Raw genomic sequence first — 23837 nt, 5'->3', positions numbered from 1 at the left:
AGTTCTGGATTATTAAACCAGTTCTGGGTTCTATAAAACCAGTTCTGGATTATTAAACCAGTTCTGCATCCTTCTAAACCAATTCTGGACCCTTAAACCAGTTCTGGATCCTTAAACCAGTTCTGGCTCCTTTAAACCAGTTCTGGACCCTTAAACCAGTTCTGCATCATTCTAAACCAGTTCTGGACCCTTAAACCAGTTATGGATTATTAAACCAGTTCTGAGTTCTATAAAACCAGTTCTGGATTATTAAACCAGTTCTGGCTCCTTTAAACCAGTTCTGGATTATTAAACCAGTTCTGGACCCTTAAACCAGTTCTGGCTCCTTTAAACCAGTTCTGGATTATTAAACCAGTTCTGGACCCTTAAACCAGTTCTGGATTATTAAACCAGTTCTGGCTCCTTTAAACCAGTTCTGGATTATTAAACCAGTTCTGGCTCCTTTAAAGCAGTTCTGGATTATTAAACCAGTTCTGGCTCCTTTAAAGCAGTTCTGGATCCTTAAACCAGTTCTGTATTATTTCAACCAGTTTTGCATCATTCTAAACCAGTTCTGGCTCCTTTAAACCAGTTCTGGACTCTTCAAATCAGGCCCAGATAATTTAAATAATTTCCAGTTTCTTCTAAACCAGTTCCAGGTTATTTAGAACAGCTTCAAGAGCTTTTAAACTAATTCTGTGTCCTTTAAATTTGTTCCAGGTTGTCCCAGACCACTCCTAAGTCCTTTAAATCAGTTCTGGGTCCTTGAAAATCAAGTCCAGATCTTTTAAAAGGGCTCCAGAGCTTTAAAAGATTTCCCAAGTTTTTAAAATTGTGCAAGGTCGTTCTTGAACAGTTCTAGGTCCATTAAATCACTTCCAGGTAGTTCTAAATCAGCTGCAAGTTATTTAAATCGGTTCCAGGTCATTCTAGACTAGATCCAGGACATTTAAAACCAGTTCCAGATCGTTCTAGACCAGCTCCAGGCCGGTCACGGTGCCATTTTCCACCTGTGAGGACAAAAAAAGAGGACACGGGGTTGGTTTGGGAGAGAGAAATCCAATTTTTGGTGGATTTTTGGTGGGGTTTTTTTGGTGGGTTTTTTTCTGGGATCTGGACCCTCCTGTCCCCATCCCAGGGACACTGGTGACACAAGGGGACAGGGACAGTGACAGGGTCACCCTCATCTCACCTGCTCCGGCCGTTTGACCAGGGAATAAATGGTGCTGGAGGATTCCACACCCACGGGGGTGGGTTTAATTCCGTTTGGGATGCGCTGGAAAGGGAAAAAAAGGATTTAAAAAGTGTTTTAGGGGAAAAAAAAAAGGATTAAAAAAGGTTTTTAGAGGGAAAAAAAAAAAGGATTTAAACAGTGTTTTAGGGGGGGAAAAAAGGATTTGAAAAGGGTTTTAGGGGGAAAAAAAGGATTTAAAAAGTGGTTTGGGGGGGAGAAATAAGAATTTTAAAAGTCCAAAAAAGCGAGGAATAAAAGGATTTTTAAAGTGCTTTAAGGGGTCCAAGAAAAGGAAGAAAAAAAAAAAAAAGATTTTAAAAGTGTTTTAGGGCATCAAAAAAAAAAATTCCCAAATCCAGAGAACCCTCAGAATTGTTTCCCCATCCCAAATCCTGATTGGATTTTCCTGGGATGGTTTTGGAATATCATAATTTAATAATAATAATTTCTTATTATAAATAATATAACCCCACCCAAAAAATCCAGGGTTTTTTGTTTTTTTTTTTTTTTCCTCTGATCCTTCCCTGGGGAAGAGGAGTTTTGGGTGAGTTTTGAGAAGATTTTGGGAGGAATTTTGGGTGAGTTCAGGTGTTCTTGGGTCACCTCCAGCTTGGAATTCCCAGAATTTGGAAGCAGGGATTGCCCAGAGTGTCCCCAAAATGTCCCCAAAGTGTCCCCAAGGTGTCCCCAAACCCAGGCTCACCTGCTGGGACAGTCCCACCTCAGCATAAACCGTGTTCGCTGCAAAAATGGGGGAAAAAAATCAGGATTTTGGGATTTTTGGGAGGCAAAAAATCCCCTCTGGAATCTCCTGAGGGAATCCCAACCTCAGGAATTCCGGTTTGGGTAAAATCTTGACCCTAAACCCCTTTTTAATTTGGCCCTAAAATCGTGGGGTTTGGTGCTGGAGGTTGGAATTTTCCTCCTCCCTCCCTGTGCTGTGGGATTGGGATGAAATTCCAGCACCAAGGACAGGGAATCCCAAAAATATTTAGGTTTTTTGGGTTTAAATTCCAAATTCCCGGCTGCTTTTGGAGGATAAAGTCCATTTATTTCTCCTTCGCTGCTGGTGGAACAGAGCGAGAGGGAAAGGAGGATTTAAATCCTTTAAAATTCCTGATTAAATCCTTTAAAATTCTCAATTAAATCCTTTAAAATTCCTAATTAAATCCTTTAAAATTCCTAATTAAATCCTTTAAAATTCTCAATTAAATTCTTTAAAATTTCTAATTAAATCCTTTAAAATTCCCGATTAAACCCTTTAAAATTCCTGATTAAATCCTTTAAAATCACCAATTAAATCCTTTAAAATCCCTAATTAAATCCTTTAAAATCCCCAATTAAATCCTTTTAAAATCTCCAATTCAGGTCCTTTAGACCCCAGTTTTTAGGCTCTAAATTTCCCATTTTTGTGGTCTAAATTTCCCATTTTTGGGGGTATAAATTTCCCATTTTAAGGGTCTAAATTTCTCATTTTAAGGGGTAAAAAATTCCCATTTGGAAGATCTAAATTTCTCATTTTTGGGGTGTAAAATTCCCATTTTGGAGGGTTTAAATTTCCCATTTTGAGGGGATATTTCCCACCTCAGAAAATTCTGGAATTCTTGTCTGGGATTAACTCAGGCCTAACCCTGAGTCATGGAGTTGAATTCCCAGCTTTTTTTCCCAAATTCCCAGGGTTTTTTCCCGTGATCCCAGCTCCTTTTTGCTGATTTGGGATGAAGTTTTCCCCCAAAAAAATTATGAATAAAACAAGGAAATGAGGCTTCGGGAATTTGGGATCAATTCAGCTCCGAAACCGCGGCGCTGGAGGCGACCCCGTCGCCCCTCAATGTGATTCCCTGAATATTCCCAGCGGGAAAAGGGAATTCCCGAAATCCCACCTGGGTGTGAAGGCTTGGACTCGGGGAGGTGGAATTTCTTCCAGCCTGGGGGAGAGGTGACAGAGTCAGAACCCCAAATGGGCCCAAAATTTGCCCCAAAATCTGCCCCAAATCTGCCCAAAACTCACCCAAATCAGAACCCCGAATGTGTCCCAAATCAACCCAAAATAGATCCTAAATCACCTCAAATCCACCCCAAAACCTTCCCCATAACTGCCCCAATTCCACCCAAATCAGAATCCCAAATGTGTCCCAAATCAACCCAAAATAGATCCTAAATCACCTCAAATCCACCCCAAAACCTGCCCCAAAACTGCCCCAAAATCAGCCTCAAATCAGCCCCAAATCCACCCCAAATCTGCCCCAAATCTTCCCCAAATCACCCCAAATCACCCCAAATCGCCCCAAATCGCCCCAAATCCACCCCAAATCCACTCCACTCCTCCCCAGGGCTCCAGGGATGGTTTTTCCCTCTCACCTTGGGATTTGCAGAAGACAACGAGGAAAAGCAACAAAATCACCCCGACTGCGACCCCAACTAAGACCCAAATCTTGGCCCCGCTGCCGGAGAGGGCGCCTGGAAAAGGGAGAAGATCCCAAAATCAATCCGGCTCTTCCTGGCCTCGGGAATTTGGCCTCCAACCCCTCCCTGATCCCTGTTCCAGGAGAACTCAAAGAGGACAAGCAGCTTGGCAGAAGCAGCAGGGGAGAATCCCCAAAATCCCCAAATACTCGAATCTCCAAAATCCCCAAATCCCCAGATCCCCAAAATCCCGATCCTCCTCCCCGGCTGGACATGGAAAAGCTGCTCTGGACACTTGGGGACACTTGGGGACACTTGGGGACTCTAGGGGTCACTCAGGGACTCTTTGGGTCACTCAGGGACACTTGGGGACTTCTGGGGACACTCGGGGACACTCCAAGACTATTTGGGACACTCAGGGACACTTGGGGTCACTCAGGGACTCTTTGGGTCACTCAGGGACACTTCGGGACACTTGGGGACTTTTAGGGACACTTGAGGACACCCGGGGACACTTGAGGACACGCAGGAGCACTTGGGGACACAGCTGGACAAGGACAGGGGGTGGCAGCTCACCGAAGTTGGGAGGGTGCGTGGAGATTTCTGGCGAGGGGAGAGAAAGGGACAGGGGTCAGCGCTGCCCTGGGCACCCTGAGCCCAGCCCGACCCCAAATCCCGACCCCAAATCCAAATCCCGACCCCAAATCCCACCTGGCTCTCAGGGGAGCGGGATCAGCCCAACCCGACCCCAACAATCCTGTCCGATCCCAAATCCCGACCCCAAATTCCACCGTCTCATGGCTCTGAGGGGTCTGGGATCAGCCCATCCCATCCCAAATCCCAAATTTTCCTGGGCTCTCAGGAGAGCGGATTCAGCCCAACCCAACCCAACATTCCCATCCCAACCCAACATTCCCATCCCAACCCAACATTCCCATCGCAACTCCAAATCTCATCCCAAATTCCCACCTGTCCCCAGCTCTCACCTGAGCACAGCCCCCCGGGGTTGGTGGCAGTGACACTCCTGATGCTGACAGGCGTTCCGTGCCGTGCAACTCAGCGGCTCCAGGTTGTCCAGGGAGGATTTATTCACCGGGAACTCCACAGACTCTCCTTCCCACTGCTCGCCCCACCGTGTCCAGGTGTAGGAGACATTCCCAAAGCCATCTCCGGGCACGGAGCAGCTCAAGGAGAAGTTGCAGATCCCACCTGAGCAGTTCTGGGCCTCACAGGTCACCGTGGGCTCTGTCAGCTCCCCTGGGGGCACAGGGGGGGGTCAGAAAATTCTCTATTTTTAGTCTTAAAACCCCTCAAAAAGAAGAGTAGAAACACCTACTGTACACGAGGAGGGTGAAGGTGGATTTTTTTTCCCCAGCGGTCACAGAGTAGGTCCCGGCGTCCTCCATCCTCAGCTGGGAGATGCTGAGTGCCCGGCCACTCTCAGAGACAGTGCAACGGGTTTCATATTCTTTTGAAAATAGGGGTTCAGAAGGATCCTTAAATGGCACAGTCACTATGGGATCATCCCCAAAATTCCAGAATGCCACATTTCCACCTGTGTCTGTGTCGGGGATGCGGAAGGTGACGACCCCGCCCACGGCCCCGATCAGCTCCGGGGTGTCACTGGCACTGCCTGGAGAGAGAACACGAGATGAAGGTAGGGTGGGATGAGACGCAGTCACTGTTAGGGACATGAAAGGACAAAGCAGGCAGCAGGAGGTCAATCAGGAAAGATCTTTATTATTCTTCTGACTCCGCCTTAAATACCTTTGACAAGCAGGCCAAAGATTGGCTACACAGGCTTCGACCTGGTTGGTGAACATCACCATCAATCATCCTTCTCCCGGTGGAATCTCACCCATCTCAGGCGAGATCTCACCATCCCAGCGATGAGAACCCTCCCACCCTCCTCTGGCTGACCCCCAGGACCAGCTCCAGGAGCCCTCTGGGTCCATCCCTTCTCTCCCGTGACCACCCCATGATCTCGGTCATGACCATTATGTCACTATTTCACTATTTCAAGGAAGAAGGAACCGATTTCATCAAATTTCTTTCCACTTCCCAATTCCAATGAAATCACATGTTGAAAGCCCGGAACTGAGTGTTTCTTCCCAATTTTTCTAACACGGAACTGATCCCAGCTCGGAATTTTTGGCTCCCTCAGCCTCAGGCTCCTCTTGGACACGGACAATGGAATCTCTCTGAGCTCATGGAAGGAAAAAGCTGCTGGGGGTGATACAGTTACAGGAAATTCGCTGTTAAAAAACCCATGAGCTGGTTGATATGTGAAAAACCACTCGGGGGCTGCAGAGACGGGCTGAACCTTGCACAATTTCTCTATTTTCAGCCAACCCACCACCTGATGAAACCACCAAAGCTCGCAAGGAGCAGAAGGAGCTGCAGGTGGAGCAGGAGAACACCTGGGCCAGAGGCTGCACCAGAGGTGGACCTGGGCACAGCTTTTAGAAGGTTCCCGTGGCCAGGGGAGGGGCTGGGGCAGGTTTCCCCCCTTTGGTTGCCCCACTGTTCCCTTTGGTTGCCCCATCTCAGGGGGGCTGCCCCAATCCCGGCCCATGACCCTCATTTCGTCCCTGAAACCTTTTAGTTTTTATAAAAATTCTTTTCCCAGAAAATTTTTTGTCTCAAAGCGAAAGACGCGTTTTTACAAGCTGTGAATTTTTGTTCACTCCTTTGCCTGAGAGGGATTTCTACTCGATGTCCCTCTGGTTTAACTGGTGTCATTTCAAAAGTCTGTCTTTGTTTCGCCAATCAAATTGGCCTGTGTAAAATAATATATAAAAATATATTATATATATATATATATATAATATATTTTTATATTATATATATTATATATGTATATATAAATATATACTTTTTTTAAAAAAAAAATAGAAGTAATTTTTAGCCTTCTAAAGTGAAATTCTGGAGAGGTTTGGGTCGGGAGGTGTATGTTATAATGTTAATTAATTAACGTTATAATATTTATTAATTAACATAATAATGTACATTATGATATGTGTGTTATGATGTACATTCTTTTATGTGTGTTATAATGTACATTATTTATGTGTGCTATAATGTACATTATGATATGTGTATTACAATTTACATTATGATAGGTGCGTTATAATGTAAATTATAAATGCATATTATAAAACTGGCTTTTCGCAAGGTGTGTGCTCTTACAATTAATGACTTTGTGGCGAGGATATCAGTTTTTATTTCCGCTGTCAGTAAAGAAAATGAGGCAGAGTGACAGTAGTGATGCAATAGCTCCTTGAACTGTTTGGCCAGGGAAACACCCAAAAATAATTTTTAAAAATTCTGCTATTGATAGAATATGATTAAATTGTCTCTTTGACCAAAATGACACCAATAAACATGAATAAAAACTCTGCTATTGATAAATACACTGAAATTTTCTGTTTGACAAAATAACACAAATAAACATGAATAAAAACTCTGCTATTGATAAATGCACTTAAATTTTCTGTTTGACCAAAATAACACAAACACATAAAAAAATCCCTGCTATCGATTTATCAATTATCAGCATCTCTCATCTGAAAAAACTACAGACCAAACTCTGATAACGAAGACACAAGCAAAAAACACCAAATGTGCTCTAAAAAGGGCAAACCCAAAAATAGGCCATGCAAAACAGTTCCTAGAATACAGAAATATGTTTATGAGAAAAAATACCAATATTCAAGCAAACTGAAGCCGTAGAAATGGTATTTAAAGAAAACAACTCTGAAATAAAAGGTTGTGGATTCAGCTGAATGCTGCACTTCCTTTTTGCTTTTTCTCTTCCCTAATTGCATTGTTTTTTGTCATCAGTATTAAACCTGTTTTCTTCACGTTGACCAAGAAAGTCAAAATTTTTGGTTTTTTATCACGGAGGGGATTTTAAATTTTCCCGCTGCACCTCCTGGAACCTTCCCTTGCCCCGACCTGGCCACCGTCACTTCCCGTGGGATGACCTCTGCCAGGAGCTCCCCGGGCAGCAGCTGGACACAGCTGGAGCAGAGGTGGACCTCGGGCTCCATCCACACCTCAGAGACCCACGGCAGCCCCAGATGCCAACATCTGGCACAAACCCAACTCCGCCGAGCTGCTCCCGCCCTCCCCTGACCCTAAAACCCCCCAAAACCACCCCAAAATCTGGTTCCCGAGGGACCAGGAGCACGGGGCACTCACAGGTTTGGGTGAGGAGCGTGAGGATGGCGAGGAGCTGGATCCAAAACTCCTCCATGGGTGTCCGGAGAACGGAGAGGATCTCGGACAACAAGCACTCAGGAAATCGTGGTAACGAAAGAGGAACCAGACAGAAACTGCCTCGGCCTATCAGCTTTTGGGGAGCAGCTGAATGTGCGTGTGATAAGTGGCTTTGAAGAGTGTCAAGTCACCCTCACCCCAGAGCGTTTAAAGGAAAACTAACCTCATTTTCCAGAGGAAGGTGAGAATGGTGAGAGCAACGGAGACAGTGACACATGTGGGACAAATGACTCAGGTGCTCCATGATGACCAGCCTGGACAGCGTTATCCCAGCGAATATCAGAGTTTGGGAATATCATGGATTGGAGATCTCCAGGGTGACCCTCAACCAGATCCTGGACTGGTTTGGGTGGGAAAGGACCTTAAAGCTCATCCCTCTGTCCCAGGTGGGTCCATGCCCTGTCCAGCCCAGCCTTGGACACTCCCAGGGATGGGGAATCCATGGAATCACCTGGGCCGGGGCCTCCTCATCCTCCCAGGGAACAATTCCTGCCCAAAATCCCGCCCAGGTTCCCCCTCTGTCAGTGTGAACCCATTCCCCTTTTCCAGGCTCTCCATCCCTTGGGAAAAAGTCTCCTTCATTTTTTCCTGAAGGCCCTTCAGGTTCTGCAAGGCCACGGAGAGGTGGCCCCAAAAAAATCCTCGGGAGGATTTTGGGGCTGAAATGAGGAGAATTTGGGGGCTGAAAGAAGAATTTTGGGATTTGGAATGAGGAGGACTTTGGGGTTGGAATGAGGAGGACTTTGGGGTTGGAAAGGGCATTTTGCGGTTGGTTCTTCCTCCCCAAATGTCCTCATCCTGCCACTGCCGTGTCCGGGCTGAGGCCACTGGAGCCATCGTGATGTCCCCAACTGTCCCCAGTGCTGGTGACAAAAGTAAACCAAAACCTCTCCAAAACACGGAGGAGGAGAAGAGGAGGAGGAAGAGGAGGAGGAAGAGGAAGAGGAGGAAGAGGAAGAGGAGGAGGACAAGGAGGAAGAGAAGGAGGAGGAGGAGGAAGAGGAGGAGGAGCAGCAGCAGCAGCAGGAGCCGGAGCAGGAGGAAGAGGAGGAGCAGGTGGGGGCCCAGGGTTTGGATTGGATGGAGAGGAAGGATGCAGGAATTCGGGAATTCCAGGGAACAACGCTGGCAGGAGCAGGGTGGGCTTTGGGGGTATCTGGCAGGAGTTGGGTATTGGTGGATATTTGTGAATATTTGTGAGAATTTGTGAATATTTGTGAATATTCGGATAGTTGCTAATATTTGTTAATATTTGATTTTGGGCTCTTTGCCCCAGCTGCCACTCTTGTGGCCCAGGATGTGAACATCCCCCTCAGGATAGTTCAAAATTCCGGATTTTTGCGTCCCTTGAGGTGTCACCGTGCCCTGACAGCCACGGGTGACAGCACCAGGAGCTCTGTCCTCACCGGGGGACCACCTGGGGTGGGGAGGGGACACACAGGGGAGGTTGTTGAGTCTGGCTCCTGCCAGGTGATCTCTGAGGGCACGGAGTGAGTCACGCTGGTCTATGGCCAGTCCTGGGGATGGTCAGGGCTGCTCCGTGTCAGGTGTCGGCATTGATCAGAGCTGGTCTGTGTCCGGTCCTGGTGATGGTCAGAGCTGGTCCATGGCCAGTCCCAGCATTTGTCTGAGCTGCTCCATGAATTTTGACGGCAACGGACAGAGCTGGTCTGTGGCTTGTCCCGGCGTTCGGCAGAACTGCTCCATGAATTTTGCCGGCGATGGGCAGACCTGGTCAATGCAGACCTGGTCAATGGCCAGTGGAAGTGATGGTCAGAGCGGGTCTGTGGCTGGTCCTGGTGATGGTCCAAGACAACTTGCGGTGTCAATACAGTCCCGGTGGCCCGGCTCAGCCGTGGCAGAAATCTCTGCTGAGCTGCATTGCCGACCCGGCGCCACGGCCAGTAACCTGTTGGAAGGGCAGAAGAAAGAGAGATTTTCCCGGATTCTGTTCATTTTTAAATGTGCTTCACCACAATGTGAATGTGTGTCAATCTTCAAACCCAGCCAGCTGATTGGCTCTTCAAACCCATCCAGGTGTTTGGCTCCGCCCCACAGGGAACCACACCCACAGCCCGTGGGCTGTTTCTCAGCTGAAACCCCAACAAACGGTTAAACCATGAGAGGGAGACAAGACTGAGTCAGGAGAGCCCCAAATCTGCCCCAAATCACCCAAAATCCACCCAAAATCTGCCTCATCCCGGCTCTGGCCCCTCCCAGGTCCCACCTCCTCCCCAGGGCTCCAGGGATGGTTTATCCGCTCTCACCTCGGGATTTGCGCAGGAAAATGAGGAAACCCAATAAAATCATCACGACCAGGATGCCAAATATGACCCCGACCGTGACCCCGACTGTGACCCCGACCCCGCTGCTGGAGGGGGCACCTGGAAAAAGGGAGAAGATCCCAAAATCAATCCGCTTCTTCCTGGCCTCGGGAATTTGGCCTCCAACCCCTCCCCGATCCCTCATTCCAGGAGAACTCAATCCCAGCCAGGGCAGAGGATGAGGACGAGCGGCTTGGCCGGAGCAGCAGGGGGACAATCCCCAAAATCCTCAAAATCCTCAAAATCCCCAAATCCCCAAATCCCCCAAATCTCCCAAATCCCACATTTGTTGGGTTGGAAAGGAACTCCTCAGGATGAGGATGAGCAGCTTGGCAGAAGCGGCGGTGGGAGAATTCCAGAATCCCCAAATCCCCACCTGGCTCACAGCGGAGCGGGATCAGCCCAGCCCATCACAAACATTCCCATCCCATCCCAGACCCATCCCAATCCCAATCCCAATCCCAATCCCAATCCCAATCCCAATCCCAATCCCAATCCCAACCTTTCCCAGGCTCTCAGGGGACTGGAATCAGCCCATCTCACCTTTCCCCGCGTTTTTCCCTGACCCTCATGGGAAGTGAGATCAGCCCATCCCAACGCCAACATTCCCATCCCACCCCAACCCAAAATCCAACCTTCCCATGACTCTCAGGGGACCGGGATCAGCCCTTCCCAACCCCAACATTCCCAACCCAAACATTCCCATCCCAACCTCAAAATTCCCATCCCACCTTCCAGTGCCCCTGTCCCTGTCCCTGGCTCTCACCTGGGAACAGCTCCTCGGGATTGGTGACAGTGACACTCCTGCGGCTGATGGCGTTCCGTGCCGTGCACCTCAGCGGCTCCAGGTTGTCCCAGGTGGATTTATCCACCAGTGCCAGCACAGCAGACTTCTCTGCCCACTGCTGACCCCACCCTGTCCAGGTGTAGGAGACGTTCCCAAAGCCATCTCCCGACACGGAGCAGCACAGGGAGAGGAGGCAGGTGCTGTCCAAGCAGTCCTGGGCCTCACAGGTCACCGTGGGCTCTGGCAGCTCCCCTGGGGACACAGGGGGGTCAGAAAATTCTCTTTTTTTTTAGTGTAAAACCCCCAAAACAACACTAAAAACACCTACTGTACACCTGGAGGTTGAAGGTGGATATTTTTCCATTTATGATTACAGAGTAGGTCCCGGCGTCCTCCATCCTCAGCTGGGTGATGCGGAGTGTCCGGCCGTCCTCAGAGACAGTGAAACGGGTTTTGTATTCCTCTTTTGAAAATTTGAATCGAGGAGGATCCCCAAATTCCACAGCCACTATGGGATCATCCCCAAAACTCCACCGTGCTGCCCTTCCACCTGTGTCAGGGCCGCGAAAGGTGATGGCCCTGCCCACTGCCCCGATCAGCTCCGGGGTGTCACTGGCGCCGCCTGGGGACAGAAAGTGGGGACAGAACACGGCGTGAGGGTGGGATGCAGGTGCTGAACCAAGACGAGGAATCCGATCCCTGCCTCAGCCCCAAAACCACCCTGAAATCTCCTTCCCCAGGGGCCAGGAGCACGGGGCACTCACCGGTTTGGTGGAGCAGGGTGAGGACCGTGAGGAGCTGGACACAAAAGTGCTCCATGGGCTGAGACAGAGATTTGAAAATTCCAGCGGGTCCTTTAGAGGAAAGTGAAGAACACGGATGTTAAAATAGCGCTTTAGAATCGACGAGATCACATTTTAGAGGACACTCAGTGAACACCGAACGCCCTTTGGGATATTTTTAGGCACCGGCAGCATCGGGAGCCTCGGGTGATGATCAGAACCAGCCCAAGGAGCAGAGTAACAGGGCCAAGAACGCAGATAAAGAAAAGAACAGACTCTGAGGTGGTGAAAACACACCCAAGAGGCCAAAGCAACACGGGAGAGATGAAGGTGAAGGGATAAAACAGAGGAAGAGTTCGTTTCTTCATCCTTGGAGGACCACCGGAGACCACCACAAGGGGCTGAGTGCGGCCATAAAGGGCATGGAGTTTATCACAGCGCCAAACGAGGGTGGGAACCCCTGAGCGGGTGAACTGCAGCTGTGAGATTGTAAACTCCGGACTTTGTACCGGGTGTGTGTGCAGGCAGCCAGGGAGGGACAGAGCAACGCAAACAGGGAAATATATTGTAGAAAAAGGAGAAGAGTAACCCTCCCTGCCAACGTGTCAAGGGAATTTCAGTGAATTTTTGCCTGAAGAGTTGCTGGTCTGTGGACGATCAGAGAAGTTTTTGCTGGCTGTGGTGTGGGTACCGTGTGCCAGAGACACCCCGTGTTCTGGGAGGCTGAAGGGCTGAAAGATTCGGAGCGAGGTTCTGTATGCGTGTTGTGCGTTCAGTGACATGTATTCAGAGTGTTCACCGCAGAAGAAGCTGTGCGTCGTTTAATTCTCAGCCCTCCCCAGGCTCCTTCCCTGCAGGGCTCGGTCCCCGTCAGATTCCCCCAGACCCTTCCCAGTTCTGTGTGGTCCCCACTTGGATTCCCCAAGACCCTTCCCAGCTCCGTTCAGTCCCTGCCCTGATTCCCCCAGACCCTTCCCGGCACGGCTCGGTCCCCCCTCGCTCACCTTTCGCTGCCTACTCCGTCCCCGCAGGAGCTGTCCTATGCTGCTCACCGCTGCACACCTTCCCTCCAGCTCACCTGGCTCAGGTGCTCCTTCCACCTTGACCTTTACCCCCAGCGTCACCGGCAGGGGGCGGGGTAGAGGCCGTGCCAGCAAAGATCCGGTAAACTGAATCCGAGGTGCATCTCAGATATTATCTCTGCGGTAATGAATCTGTAACTGCAACAGTCCAATGCCTTTCTGGTTTTCTGTAGTAAACACCTGAACACCTGTGGTTATCTCCTCACATCTGCCTCCCCTCCCAGCAGCGGTGGAAGCCTCATCCTGTTCTCCCCTCGGCACCCGTCGCTGGGACCCCAACGGGACGGCGGCAGGCAAAGGTGGTTAAACTGCCGAGAGCGGACAGCGAGGGCAGCCAGGAAACCTACATCCGGGAGTATCAATTGGTTTTATATCTAATTAAGCTTTCTGTGGAATAAAACAAAGTCCTTCAGAAACCCCCTGTGGATTTCTAGACCGCCTGAGGGGTGCTGTGAGCCGCCACACCTCACTGGATCCGGTGTCTGAAATAGGGATAAACACCCAGTAAACTCATTCCGGGGGCGGTCTGCGGGGGATATTAGACACAGAGTTCAAAAACTCAGGGACACGGATGCAGCAGTCCCGGAGAGGGTTCAGTGCTGGCCAAAGCCCCTGAGCAGAGTTCTTTACTCCTTCCCTGCTGGGAGACAGGGGTGAGGAGGTGGAGGACAAAACAGGCCCAGAATTTAAAGAGGAGAAAGGGAACTTTATTCAAAGTGCTAAAATTAATTAGGATTAAAATGAAGTTAAAGGGACATAAATAAAAATAAAAAAATAATTACAGTAAAAAAGAGATAATACTGAAAATGAAGATAAAAAAGGAAAAGACCAAAATCAAAGCAAACCTCTGAAACGCTTCTCCTTCCCCCCACAGCCTCTTTCCTTTCCCACTGACAGCGTAAAGAGACAAAACCTGGGACTTTCAGTCAGTTTACCAACTCAAAACAATCCTTCTTCAGTTCCCTTGGGGACAAAATCCTCTTTTGCTGTGCCATGGAGATTTCTCCACAAGGAACAGTTTTAATTTCCACCAGCACCGGCCACCCGGAAATCTGCAGTCGTGGGTCCTGCCCACCTCTCTCCACGTCCCTGGGCCGTGCCAACAACTGGGGGATCTTTCTAAGGATGGGCTGTTCCAGGGTGAAAACAAAAGTTCTTTCAGCCCGTCTCTGGGGACAAACTTCTCACGGGGCCACGGCTCCATCTGCTCATTCCAAGGCCGGCGCTTCTGCCGGCGGCTGTGGCTGGAACGGGACATCCCGTCCCCGGCGCGTTCCGTGAGTGACAGTGACACACAGACCCCGAGACAGCAAATGTATCTTCAGCGCAGCCTCACAAAGGACTTCCAGCCCCAGGCTGAGGCATCTCCTCAGAGCCCTCCGGTGCAGGGTTTGGCTCCTTCCTCACTGACCCCAGTGCGCCCAGGTTGTTATCTCTACGTGTCTCCACCCTTTTTCCTCACTCGGGGAGGGAATTGGTGTTCCAAGGTTTGTTTGTTTTCAAGTTTTAGGAATTGATTATTTTCAGAGTTCTGTAGCGCTGAAGGGCTCATGTCTACAAGGCTCTCCATGGGAGAGTTTGCTGAGTCTGGCTCCTGCCAGGTGGTCCTTGAGGGCACAGAGTCACACTGGTCTGTGGCCAGTGCCGGTGATGGTCAGAGCTGGTCTGTTGCTGGTCCTGGTGAAGTTCCTGGCCACCTCACAGTATCGATACAGTCCCGGTGGCCCGGCTCAGCCATGGCAGAAATCTCTGCTGAGCTGCATTGCCGCCCCGGCGCCATGGCCAGTAACCTGTTGGAGGGGCAGAAGAGAAAGAGATTTTCCCCGGTTTTGTTCGCTTTTAAATGTGCTCCACCACAATGTGAATGTGTGTCAATCTTCAAACCCAGCCAGCTGAGTGGCTCTGCAAACCCAGCCAGCTGATTGGCTCTGGAAACCCATCCAGGTGTTTGGCTCCACCCCACAGGGAACCACACCCACAGCCCGTGGGCTGTCCCGCAACTGAAACCCCAACAATCGGTTAAATCATGACAGGAAGATAACACTGAGTCAGGAGAGCCCCAAATCTGCCCCAAATCCACACAAAATCCACCCAAAATCTGCCTCATCCCGGCTCTGGCCCCTCACAGCTCCCCCCTCCTCCCCTGGGCTCCAGGGATGGTTTTCCGCTCTCACCTCGGGATTTGCGCAGGAAAATGAGGAAACCCAATAAAATCACGACCGGGATGCCAAATATGACCCCGACTGTGACCACGACTGTGACCCCGACTTTGACCCTGACCCCGCTGCTGGAGGGGGCGCCTGGAAAAGGGAGAAGATCCCAAAATCAATCCGCCTCTTCCTGGCCTCGGGAATTTGGCCTCCAACCCCTCCCCAATCCCTCATTCCAGAAGAACTCAATCCCAGCCAGGGCAGAGGATGAGGACGAGTGGCTTGGCCGGAGCAGCAGCGGGAGAATCCCCAAAACCCTCAAAATCCCCAAATCCCCACATCCCCAAATCCCCCAAATCTCCCAAATCCCACATTTGTTGGGTTGGAAAGGAACTCCTCAGGATGAGGATGAGCAGCTTGGCAGAAGCAGCGGTGGGAGAATTCAAGAATCCCCAAATCTCCACCTGGCTCACAGCGGAGCGGGATCAGCCCAACCCAACCTCAACATTCCCATCCCATCCCAGTCCCATCCCAATCCCAATCCCAATCCCAACCTTTCCCAGGCTCTCAGGGGACTGGGATCAGCCCATCTCACCTTTCTCCCCGTTTTTCCCTGACCCTCATGGGAAGTGAGATCAGCCCATCCCAACCTCAACATTCCCATCCCACCCCAACCCAAAATCCACCCATGGCTCTCAGGGGACCGGGATCCGCCCATCCCAAACATTCCCACCCCACCCCACATTCCTGTGCCCCTGTCCCTGCCCCTGTCCCCAGCTCTCACCTGAGCACAGCACCTCGAGGTCGGTGACAGTGACACTCCTGTTGCTGATGGTGTTCCGTGCTGTGCAATTCACCAGCTCTGGCTTGTCCAGGGAGGATTTCTTCACCCCAAACTTCACAGACTGCCCTTCCCACCGCTGACCCCACCCTGTCCAGGTGTAGGAGACATTCCCAAAGCCATCTCCAGGCACGGACCAGTGCACGAAGATGTTGCAGCTGATCCCCGAGCAGTTCAGGGTCTCACAGGTCACCGTGGGCTCTGGCAGCTCCCCTGGGGGCACAGGGGGGTCAGAAACCTCTTGTTTTAATGTAAAAACCCAAAAGAGAACACTAAAGTCACCTACTGTACACCTGGAGGGTGAAGGTGGATATATTTCCATTTATGGCCACAGAGTAGGTCCCGGCATCCTCCATCCTCAGCTGGGTGATGCTGAGTGTCCGGCCGTCCTCAGAGACAGTGAAACGGGTTTTGTATTCCTCTTTTGTAAATTTCAATCGAGGAGGATCTCCAAATTCCACGGTCACTATGGGATCATTCCCAAATCTCCACAGTGCTCCATTTCCGCTTGTTTCAGGGCTGCGGAAGGTGACGTTCCCGCCCACGGTCTGATTCTGCTTCGGGGTGTCACTGGGACTGGCTGGGGACAGAAAGCGGGGACAGAACACGGCGTGAGGGTGGGATGGAGGTGCTGAACCAAGACAATGAATCTGATCCCTGCCTCAGCCCCAAAACCACCCCGAAATCTCCTTCCCCAGGGGCCAGGAGCACGGGGCACTCACCGGTTTGGTGGAGCAGGGTGAGGACGGTGAGGAGGGTGAGGACCCAAACGTGCTCCATGGGCTGAGACAGAGATTTAAAAATTCCAGCGGGTCCTTTAGAGGAAAGTGAAGAACATGGATGTTAAATAGCGCTTTAGAATAGACGAGATCACATTTTAGAGGACACTCAGTGCACACCGAACGCCCTTTGGGATATTTTTAGGCACCGGCAGCATCGGGAGCCTTGGGTGATGACCAGAACCAGCCCAAGGAGCAGAGTAACAGGGCCAAGAACGCAGATAAAGAAAAGAACAGACTCTGAGGTGGTGAAAACACACCCAAGGGGCCAAAGCAACACGGGAGAGATGAAGGTGAAGGGATAAAACAGAGGAAGAGTTCGTTTCTTCATCCTTGGAGGACCACCGGAGACCACCACAAGGGGCTGGGCGCGCCCAGAAAGGGCGTGGAGTTAATCACGGCGCCAAGCAAGGGTGGGAACCCCTGAGCGGGTGAGCTGTTCCTGTGAGATTGTAAACTCCGGACTTTGTACCGGGTGTGTGTGCAGGCAGCCAGGGAGGGACAGAGCAAGGCGCACAAGGGAATGTTTGGCAGAAAAAGGAGGAGGGGAACCCCCCCTGCCAGGGCGTCTCGAGGGAATTCCAGTGAATTTTTGCCTGAAGAGTTGCTGATCTGTGGACGATCAGAGAAGTTTTTGCTGGCTGTGTGTGGGTACCGTGTGCCGGTGACACCCCGTGTTCTGGGAGGCTGAAGGGGGTGAAATATTCGGAGCGAGGTTCCGTGTGTCTGTTGTGCGTGTTGTGCCTGTTGTGGGTTCAGCGATGGATATTCAGAGGGTTCATGCAGAGGAAGAAGCTGTGCGTTGTTTAATTCCCAGCCCGCCCCAGCCCGAGAGAAGCATTTCATTCCAGGGAATTCAGGACGGCCCGGAGAGCGAATAGGTCGATGGATTTTTCCCATCTCCGGAGTTTCTCCATCTCCCGTACCCGCGGGACCGGGGAGCCGCGTGGGGTGGGCGGTGCGGGAGGGTTGGAGGGCTCGCTTTCCCCAGCCCACGGGTCTGTCGGAGTGACGAGCCGCTGGAGCCCGGCTTCTCCCGCTCCTTCTCTTCCCGGCACGGCTGGATCCCCGCTCGCATTCCCCCAGACCCTTCCCGACGCCTCTCGGTCCCCGCTCACCTTTCTCTGCCCGCTCCGTCCCCGCAGGAGCTGTCCCATGCCGCTCACCGCCGCACTCCTTCCATCCAGCTCACCTGGCTCAGGTGTGACTCAACTCAATGTCTCTCCCTGCATCTTGACCTTTCCCCTCCCAGCTCCAGCATCACCCACGGCGGGACACCCGGTGCAGGGTTTGTAACCCGCGTACAAAGCGCGCCTCAGATATTATCTCTGCGATGACACAGGTGTGACTGTGACAGTCCAAAGGCTTTACAGCCTTCTGAATGTGGACTTTTCCTCTTTTGATCCCCTCGCAGCTGCCTCCCCTCCCAGCAGCGGTGGAAGCCTCATCCTGTTCTCCCCTCGGGACCCGCGCTGGGACCCCAACGGGACGGCGGCAGGCAAAGGTGGTTAAACTGCCGAGAGCGGACAGCGAGGGCAGCCAGGAAAGCGACACCCGGGAGTAAAAATTGGTTTTCTATGTGATAAAGCTTTATGTGGAATAAAACAAAATCCTTTAGAAACCCCCTGTGGATTTCTAGACCGCCTGAGGGGCGCCGTGAGCCGCCACACCTCACTGGATCCGGTGTCTGAAATAGGGATAAACACCCAGTAAACTCATTCCGGGGGCGGTCTGCGGGGGATATTAGACACAGAGTTCAAAAACTCAGGGAGACGGATGGGTGGAGTCCTGTTGGAGGGTTTTATCAACTGGGAAAAGGAACACGAACAAGGAATGAGAGAGTTCGGGATACAGGAGGAAGGGAGAGGAGAACACGGGAGCAGCCCAGACTGGGCAGAGACCAGTGTGAGAACTGGTTTGGCCGCTGGAAAAATGAGTGTCGGGGACAAAGCTGAGGTGGACAGAAGAGACACAGTCCTCTGTGTGCAAAGTGCATTTCTAAACCCATTCCCCCTTTTCCAGGATCTCCATCCACCCGGGAAAGTCTCCTTCATTTTTTCCTGAAGCCTCATCAGGTTCTGCAAGGCCACGGAGAGGTGGCCCCAAAAAAATCCTTGGGAGGATTTTGGGGCTGAAATGAGGAGGAATTTTTGGGTCTGCAAAAAGAATTTTGGGGTTTGGAATGAGGAGGATTTTGGTATCTGGAAGGAGGAGAATTTTGGGGCTGGAAGGAGAATTTTGGGATGGGAATGAGGAGGACTTTGGGGTTGGAATGAGGAGGATTTTGGGGCTGGAATGAGGAGGAATTTGGGGTCTGGAATGAGGATAAATTTTGGGCTGAAATAAAGAGGATTTTGGGGCTGGAACGAGGAGGATATGGGGGTTGGAAAGGACATTTTGGAGTCAGTTCTTCCTCCCCAAATGTCCCCATCCTGCCACTGCCATGTCTGGGCTGAGGCCACCGGAGCCACCGAGATGTCCCCAGAGACAAAAGGAAACCAAAACACCCCCCCTAAAAAACACCAACCCCTCTAGCGGCAATTAAAATTAATTCTCCGCCACTTTCGGGGCTGAGCAGCGGCAGCAGGAGGAGGAGGAAGAGCAGAGGAAGTCCCCGCCAGCCCCGAGGGGTCCCCGCAATTTCCGCGGCTCTTTGGGGGGGGACAGTCCCCAGATGTCCCCTCCCGGGTGTCCCCGCTGTCCCCTGGCGCTGCTGGCGCTGCTGCTGGGCCTGGCTGGGCGCCGAGGTGAGGAAGAGTGGGGTTGGGATGGAGAGGAAGGATGCGGGAATCCCAGGGAAACTCCAAGGAAAAGCTGGAGCAGGGAGAGAAGTTTTTGGGAGGGATGGAAAGGCGAAGTTTGGTTTGTTTTGGGTTTTTTTTTACTCCGTTTTCTCACCTCGTTCTGCCCAGGGAAAAGTCGGGGCCAGTTCCTCTTGCCCCGGGCAGAACTTCGGATGTGGAATTGGGCTGAGAAGTCACGACTTCCCCGTCCCGGCAGCTCCAGAACCCGCAGCTTTGACTTCTCCTCCTTTTTTCCAAACTCTTTTTATTCCAAACTCGAATCTTTCCGCTTGAAGGATTTTCCCAGGATTTTGGGGCAGCTGCTGATGGCCCAGGTTTTTGGGGTTTTTTTTCCTTAAAAACAGAGATTTGGGGTGTGGAATCCGTGGGATTTGGTCCTGGAGCTCCTCCAAGTGTCTGGAGCATCTTCTGGACACGCCTCGGTGGGGCCTCGGCAATTTTTTGGCCCCTGAAAACTCCGGGATTTGCAGAATCCTGGGATTTTTGAGGTCGGGAAAGAGCCCTCAGGTCATCGAGGGGTTGGTTGATCCTCATCTGGTCACCCGGAATTCCAGAATTTTCCTCGGGCACCTCCAGGGATGGGGATCTGACCCTCCCCAAACTCCTCCTGATGATTCCCGACCCTTTTTCCATGGAAAAATCGTCCCAAATTTCCAACCCTGGCCCAGCTCGAGGGCGTTCCCTCCTGTCCCGGCGCCGTTCCTTGGGATCAGATCCCAAAAATCCCCTGGAGGATCCCAAATCCCCCCTGGAGGATCCCAAATTCCCCTGGAGGATCCCAAATTCCCCTGGAGGATCCCAAATCCCCCCTGGATCCCCCTTTTTCCCAGGCTGAGCCCCCCCAGCTCCCTCAGGAGAACCCCGGGATTCTCCCCGAGCAGCCAGAAAAGACAATTTTTTGGGAAAAAAAACCCTTTTCCACAATCCCACCCATAAATAATCCCCTCTCCCACCCTTCCAGGAGAAGGATTTTCCTCCTTTCTCCGCTCCAAACCTCCGGAATTCCCGATTTTTTCCCTGAGCCTCGGGGTGTCTCCCCACAACCTGCAGCAAATCTCAAATTTTGGGATTTCCATAACCCAACCGGCGGCTCAGGATGCGCCAGGGGGAGGAATTTCCTGGCAAAGGGGGGGAAAAAAACCCCAAAACCCCTTTGGGATGGGTGGGATTTGAATTTAGGGGGGATTTCGTGAGGCGGAGGCGCGCCGAGGTGACCACAAGGAGCACTCAGGAAGTGGCCGGGTGTTCCGTGGGGTTATTTTTAGGGTCCTGCGACATCCGGGGCCGCTCTCGACAAGAGAAAATTCAGAAAGTTGAGAAGGAAAAAAAAAAAAAAATAGACCCCAAAAAATAAATAAAAAGGGGGCGAGGGAGGGGGTGAAACTCCCTGGGGTTGGGGAGGGGAAAAGGGGCTGGGGGGAGAGGGAATTTTGGGATTGGGATGGGGAATGGGCACAAAACCGGTTTGGGATAATGGGGAGAAAATGGAATTTTGGGGATGGAGAATGGGCACAGAACCAGTTTGGGATAACGGGGAGAGAGGAAATTTTGGAATGGGGAATGGGCACAAAAGTGGTTTGGGATGATGGGGAGATAAATGGAATTTTTGGGATGGAGAATGGAGACTTGACCAGTCTGGGATAAGGGGCAGAGTGTGGGAATTTTGGGATGGAGATGGGGAATAGCTGAAGAACCAGTCTGGGATAATGGGGAGATAAATTGAAGTTTTGGGATGGGGAATGGGCACAAAACTGGTTTGGGATAATGGGGCAGAGTGGAATTTTTGGGATAAGGATGGAGATGAGGAATAGATGAAGAACAAGTCTGGGATAATGGAGAGAGAGTGGAAGTTTTTGGAATGGGGATGAGGAATGGGCACAAAACCCGTTTGGGATGATGGGGAGAGAATGGAATTTTTGGGATGGGGAACAGACCCTTGACCAGGATAACGGGGAAAGAGTGGGAACTTTGAGTTGGGAATGGGAAATAAACACTTGACCAGTTCGGGATAATGGGGCAGAGAGTGGAAATTTCGGGATGAGGAATAGACACAGAACCAGTCTGGGATAATGGGGAGAAAACTGAATTTTTGGGATGGGGAATAGACACAGAAACACTTTGGGATGGCGTGGAGGGAACGGAATTTTTGGGATGGGGACGGTGAATGTCCCCCTGGGACCCTGCAGGTCTGGGCTGGGGGTGTCACCAGCAGTGACCGTGTCCCCTCGGGACCTGTGGAACCTCTCCTGGGCTCACAGCTTCCTCCTGGGTCTGTTTTAGGAGTTTCGGGATCCCTGGAATGCCACGATCGAGCCGTGTCCGCCGGATCTTCGCTGTGCCTGGAGCCGGAGAAACCCCCGTGGGAGTGGACAGAGATCCAGTGGAGAGCCAAAAAGGATCTCAGGACTCAGGAGAGGATCCTGACAGCCGACAGGACAGGGATCGTGTCCCGCCCCAAGGGATCCTTCCAGGGCAGGGCGGAATTCCGGCTGGAGCCGCTGGCGCTGTGCCTGTCCCCGGTTCTCCGGAGGGATCACGGCGTCTACACGGCCGAGTTCGAGAATTCCTCCGGGATTTTCTCCCGGTGCTTCCAGGTCACTGTGTGGGGTGAGCGCGGCTGAGGCCTCGTGTCCCTGTGTCCCTCTGTCCCCTCTGTCCCCTTTGTCCTCGTGTCCCTGTGTCCCCCTATCCCCTCTGTCCCCCTATCCCCTCTGTCCCCTCTGTCCCCTCTGTCCCCTCTGTCCCCTCTGTCCCCGTGTCCCTCTGTCCCCTCTGTCCCTTTTGTCCTTCTATCCCCATGTCCCTTGTCCCCATGTCCCCTCTGTCCCTCTGTCCCTCTGTCCCTCTGTCCCCTCTGTTCCTCTGTCCCCATGTCCCCTCTGTCCCTCTGTCCCCGTGTCCATCTGTCCCTCTGTCTTTCTGTCCCTCTGTCCCCTCTGTCCCCCTGTCCCCTGTCCCCTGTGACCCCTGTCCCCTGTCCCCTGTGACCCCTGTCCCCTGTGACCCTCCCTGTCCCCACAGACCCCATCCAGGAGCTGTCCCTGAAATCCCAACTCCTGCGGCGGGATCCTGGCTGGTGTCTCATGTCCCCTCTGTCCCCTGTCCCCTGTCTGTCCCCTCTGTCCCTCTGTCCCCTTGTCCTCCTGTCCCCTGCGACCCCTGTCCCCTCTGTCCCCTGTCCCCTGTGACCCCTGTCCCTGTGTCCCCTGTCCCCTGTGACCCTCCCTGTCCCCACAGATCCCATCCAGGAGCCGTCCCTGAAATCCCAACTCCTGCGGCGGGATCCTGGCTGGTGTCTCATGTCCCCTCTGTCCCCTGTCCCCTGTCTGTCCCCTCTGTCCCTCTGTCCCCCTGTCCCCTGTGACCCCTGTCCCCTCTGTCCCCCTGTCCCCTGTCCCCTGTGACCCTCCCTGTCCCCACAGATCCCATCCAGGAGCCGTCCCTGGAATCCCAACTCCTGCGGCGGGATCGCGGCTGGTGTCTCCTGTCCCCTCTGTCCCCTGTCCCCTGTGACCCCTGTCCCCTGTCCCCTGTCCCCTGTCTGTCTGTCCCCCGTGTCCCCTCTGTCCCCTGTCCCCGTGTCCCCTGTCCCTGTGACCCTCCCTGTCCCCACAGATCCCATCCAGGAGCCGTCCCTGGAATCCCAACTCCTGCGGCGGGATCGCGGCTGGTGTCTCCTGTCCCCTGTCCCCTGTGACCCCTGTCCCCTGTCCCCTGTCCCCTGTCTCCTGTGACCCTCCCTGTCCCCACAGATCCCATCCAGGAGCCGTCCCTGAAATCCCAACTCCTGCGGCGGGATCCCGGCTGGTGTCTCCTGTCCCTGCTCTGCTCCAGCCCCGGGAACGTTTCCTACACCTGGACCTGTCCCGGGGATCCCGTGGAATTATCGGAATTCCCAGAAATCCGAATTCCCAGAAATCCCAGAATTCCAATCCTGGATCATCCGGAGGGTCCCCGAAGGAGCCGAACCCCAAAATTGCCGCTGTAACGTCAGTAACCCCGCGGGGTGGAGAACGGCCAGCGCCAACCTCACCTGCCCAGGTGTGTTCGGGAACCTTCTCCACGGAGTTTGGGAGATTTCCCACGGAATTTGGGAATCTTTTCAATGGAATTTGGGAGTTTTTTCATGAAATTTGGGAGTTTTTCCATAGAATTTGGGAAATTTTCCATGGAATTTGAGAGATTTTCCATGGAATTTGGGAGTTTTTCCATAGAATTTGGGGATTTTTCCACGGAATTTGGGAATTCTTCCACAGAATTTGGGGATTTTTCCACGGAATTTGGGAATTTCAGGGAATTAGGAGGGATTTTTTTCCTTGGATTTGGGAATTCCAAGGAATTAGGAGGTTTTTTTCCATGGAATTGGGGATTTTGGAGGGGAATTTTTC

At 52.0% G+C, this 23837-nt stretch overlaps 2 protein-coding genes and 1 long non-coding RNA gene across 3 annotated transcripts; 1 reads left to right on the top strand and 2 right to left on the bottom strand.

The window, feature by feature from the left end:
• Window positions 1–396: 396 nt before the first annotated feature.
• Window positions 397–7936, bottom strand: LOC136374856 (SLAM family member 7-like). Its single transcript, XM_066340247.1, is given in 9 exon segments — window positions 397–989; window positions 1172–1255; window positions 1917–1954; window positions 3097–3141; window positions 3575–3673; window positions 4606–4654; window positions 4656–4876; window positions 4956–5252; window positions 7823–7936. Coding segments are annotated over 9 exon segments (927 nt in total). The 5' UTR covers window positions 7878–7936; the 3' UTR covers window positions 397–950.
• A 2274-nt stretch (window positions 7937–10210) lies between these two features.
• LOC136374855 (SLAM family member 5-like) lies at window positions 10211–16646 on the bottom strand (the record flags this gene model as incomplete). The annotated part of the gene is made up of 4 exons (XM_066340246.1): window positions 16589–16646; window positions 16153–16446; window positions 10991–11263; window positions 10211–10284 (listed from the first exon to the last, which is right to left on the bottom strand). Coding segments are annotated over exons 1-4 (699 nt in total), but the record flags the coding sequence as incomplete, so codon positions are not given.
• Window positions 16647–17467: 821 nt separating this feature from the next.
• LOC136374857 (uncharacterized) lies at window positions 17468–18255 on the top strand. Its single transcript, XR_010745983.1, has 2 exons — window positions 17468–17526; window positions 18060–18255. It is a non-coding gene; the product is annotated as an uncharacterized lncRNA (long non-coding RNA).
• The last annotated feature ends 5582 nt before the right edge of the window (window positions 18256–23837 follow it).

This window comes from Sylvia atricapilla, unplaced genomic scaffold, assembly GCF_009819655.1.
Source record: "Sylvia atricapilla isolate bSylAtr1 unplaced genomic scaffold, bSylAtr1.pri scaffold_165_arrow_ctg1, whole genome shotgun sequence".
In the NCBI taxonomy this organism is placed as follows: domain Eukaryota; kingdom Metazoa; phylum Chordata; class Aves; order Passeriformes; family Sylviidae; genus Sylvia; species Sylvia atricapilla.
This window is presented reverse-complemented; position numbering and strand designations above follow the sequence as displayed.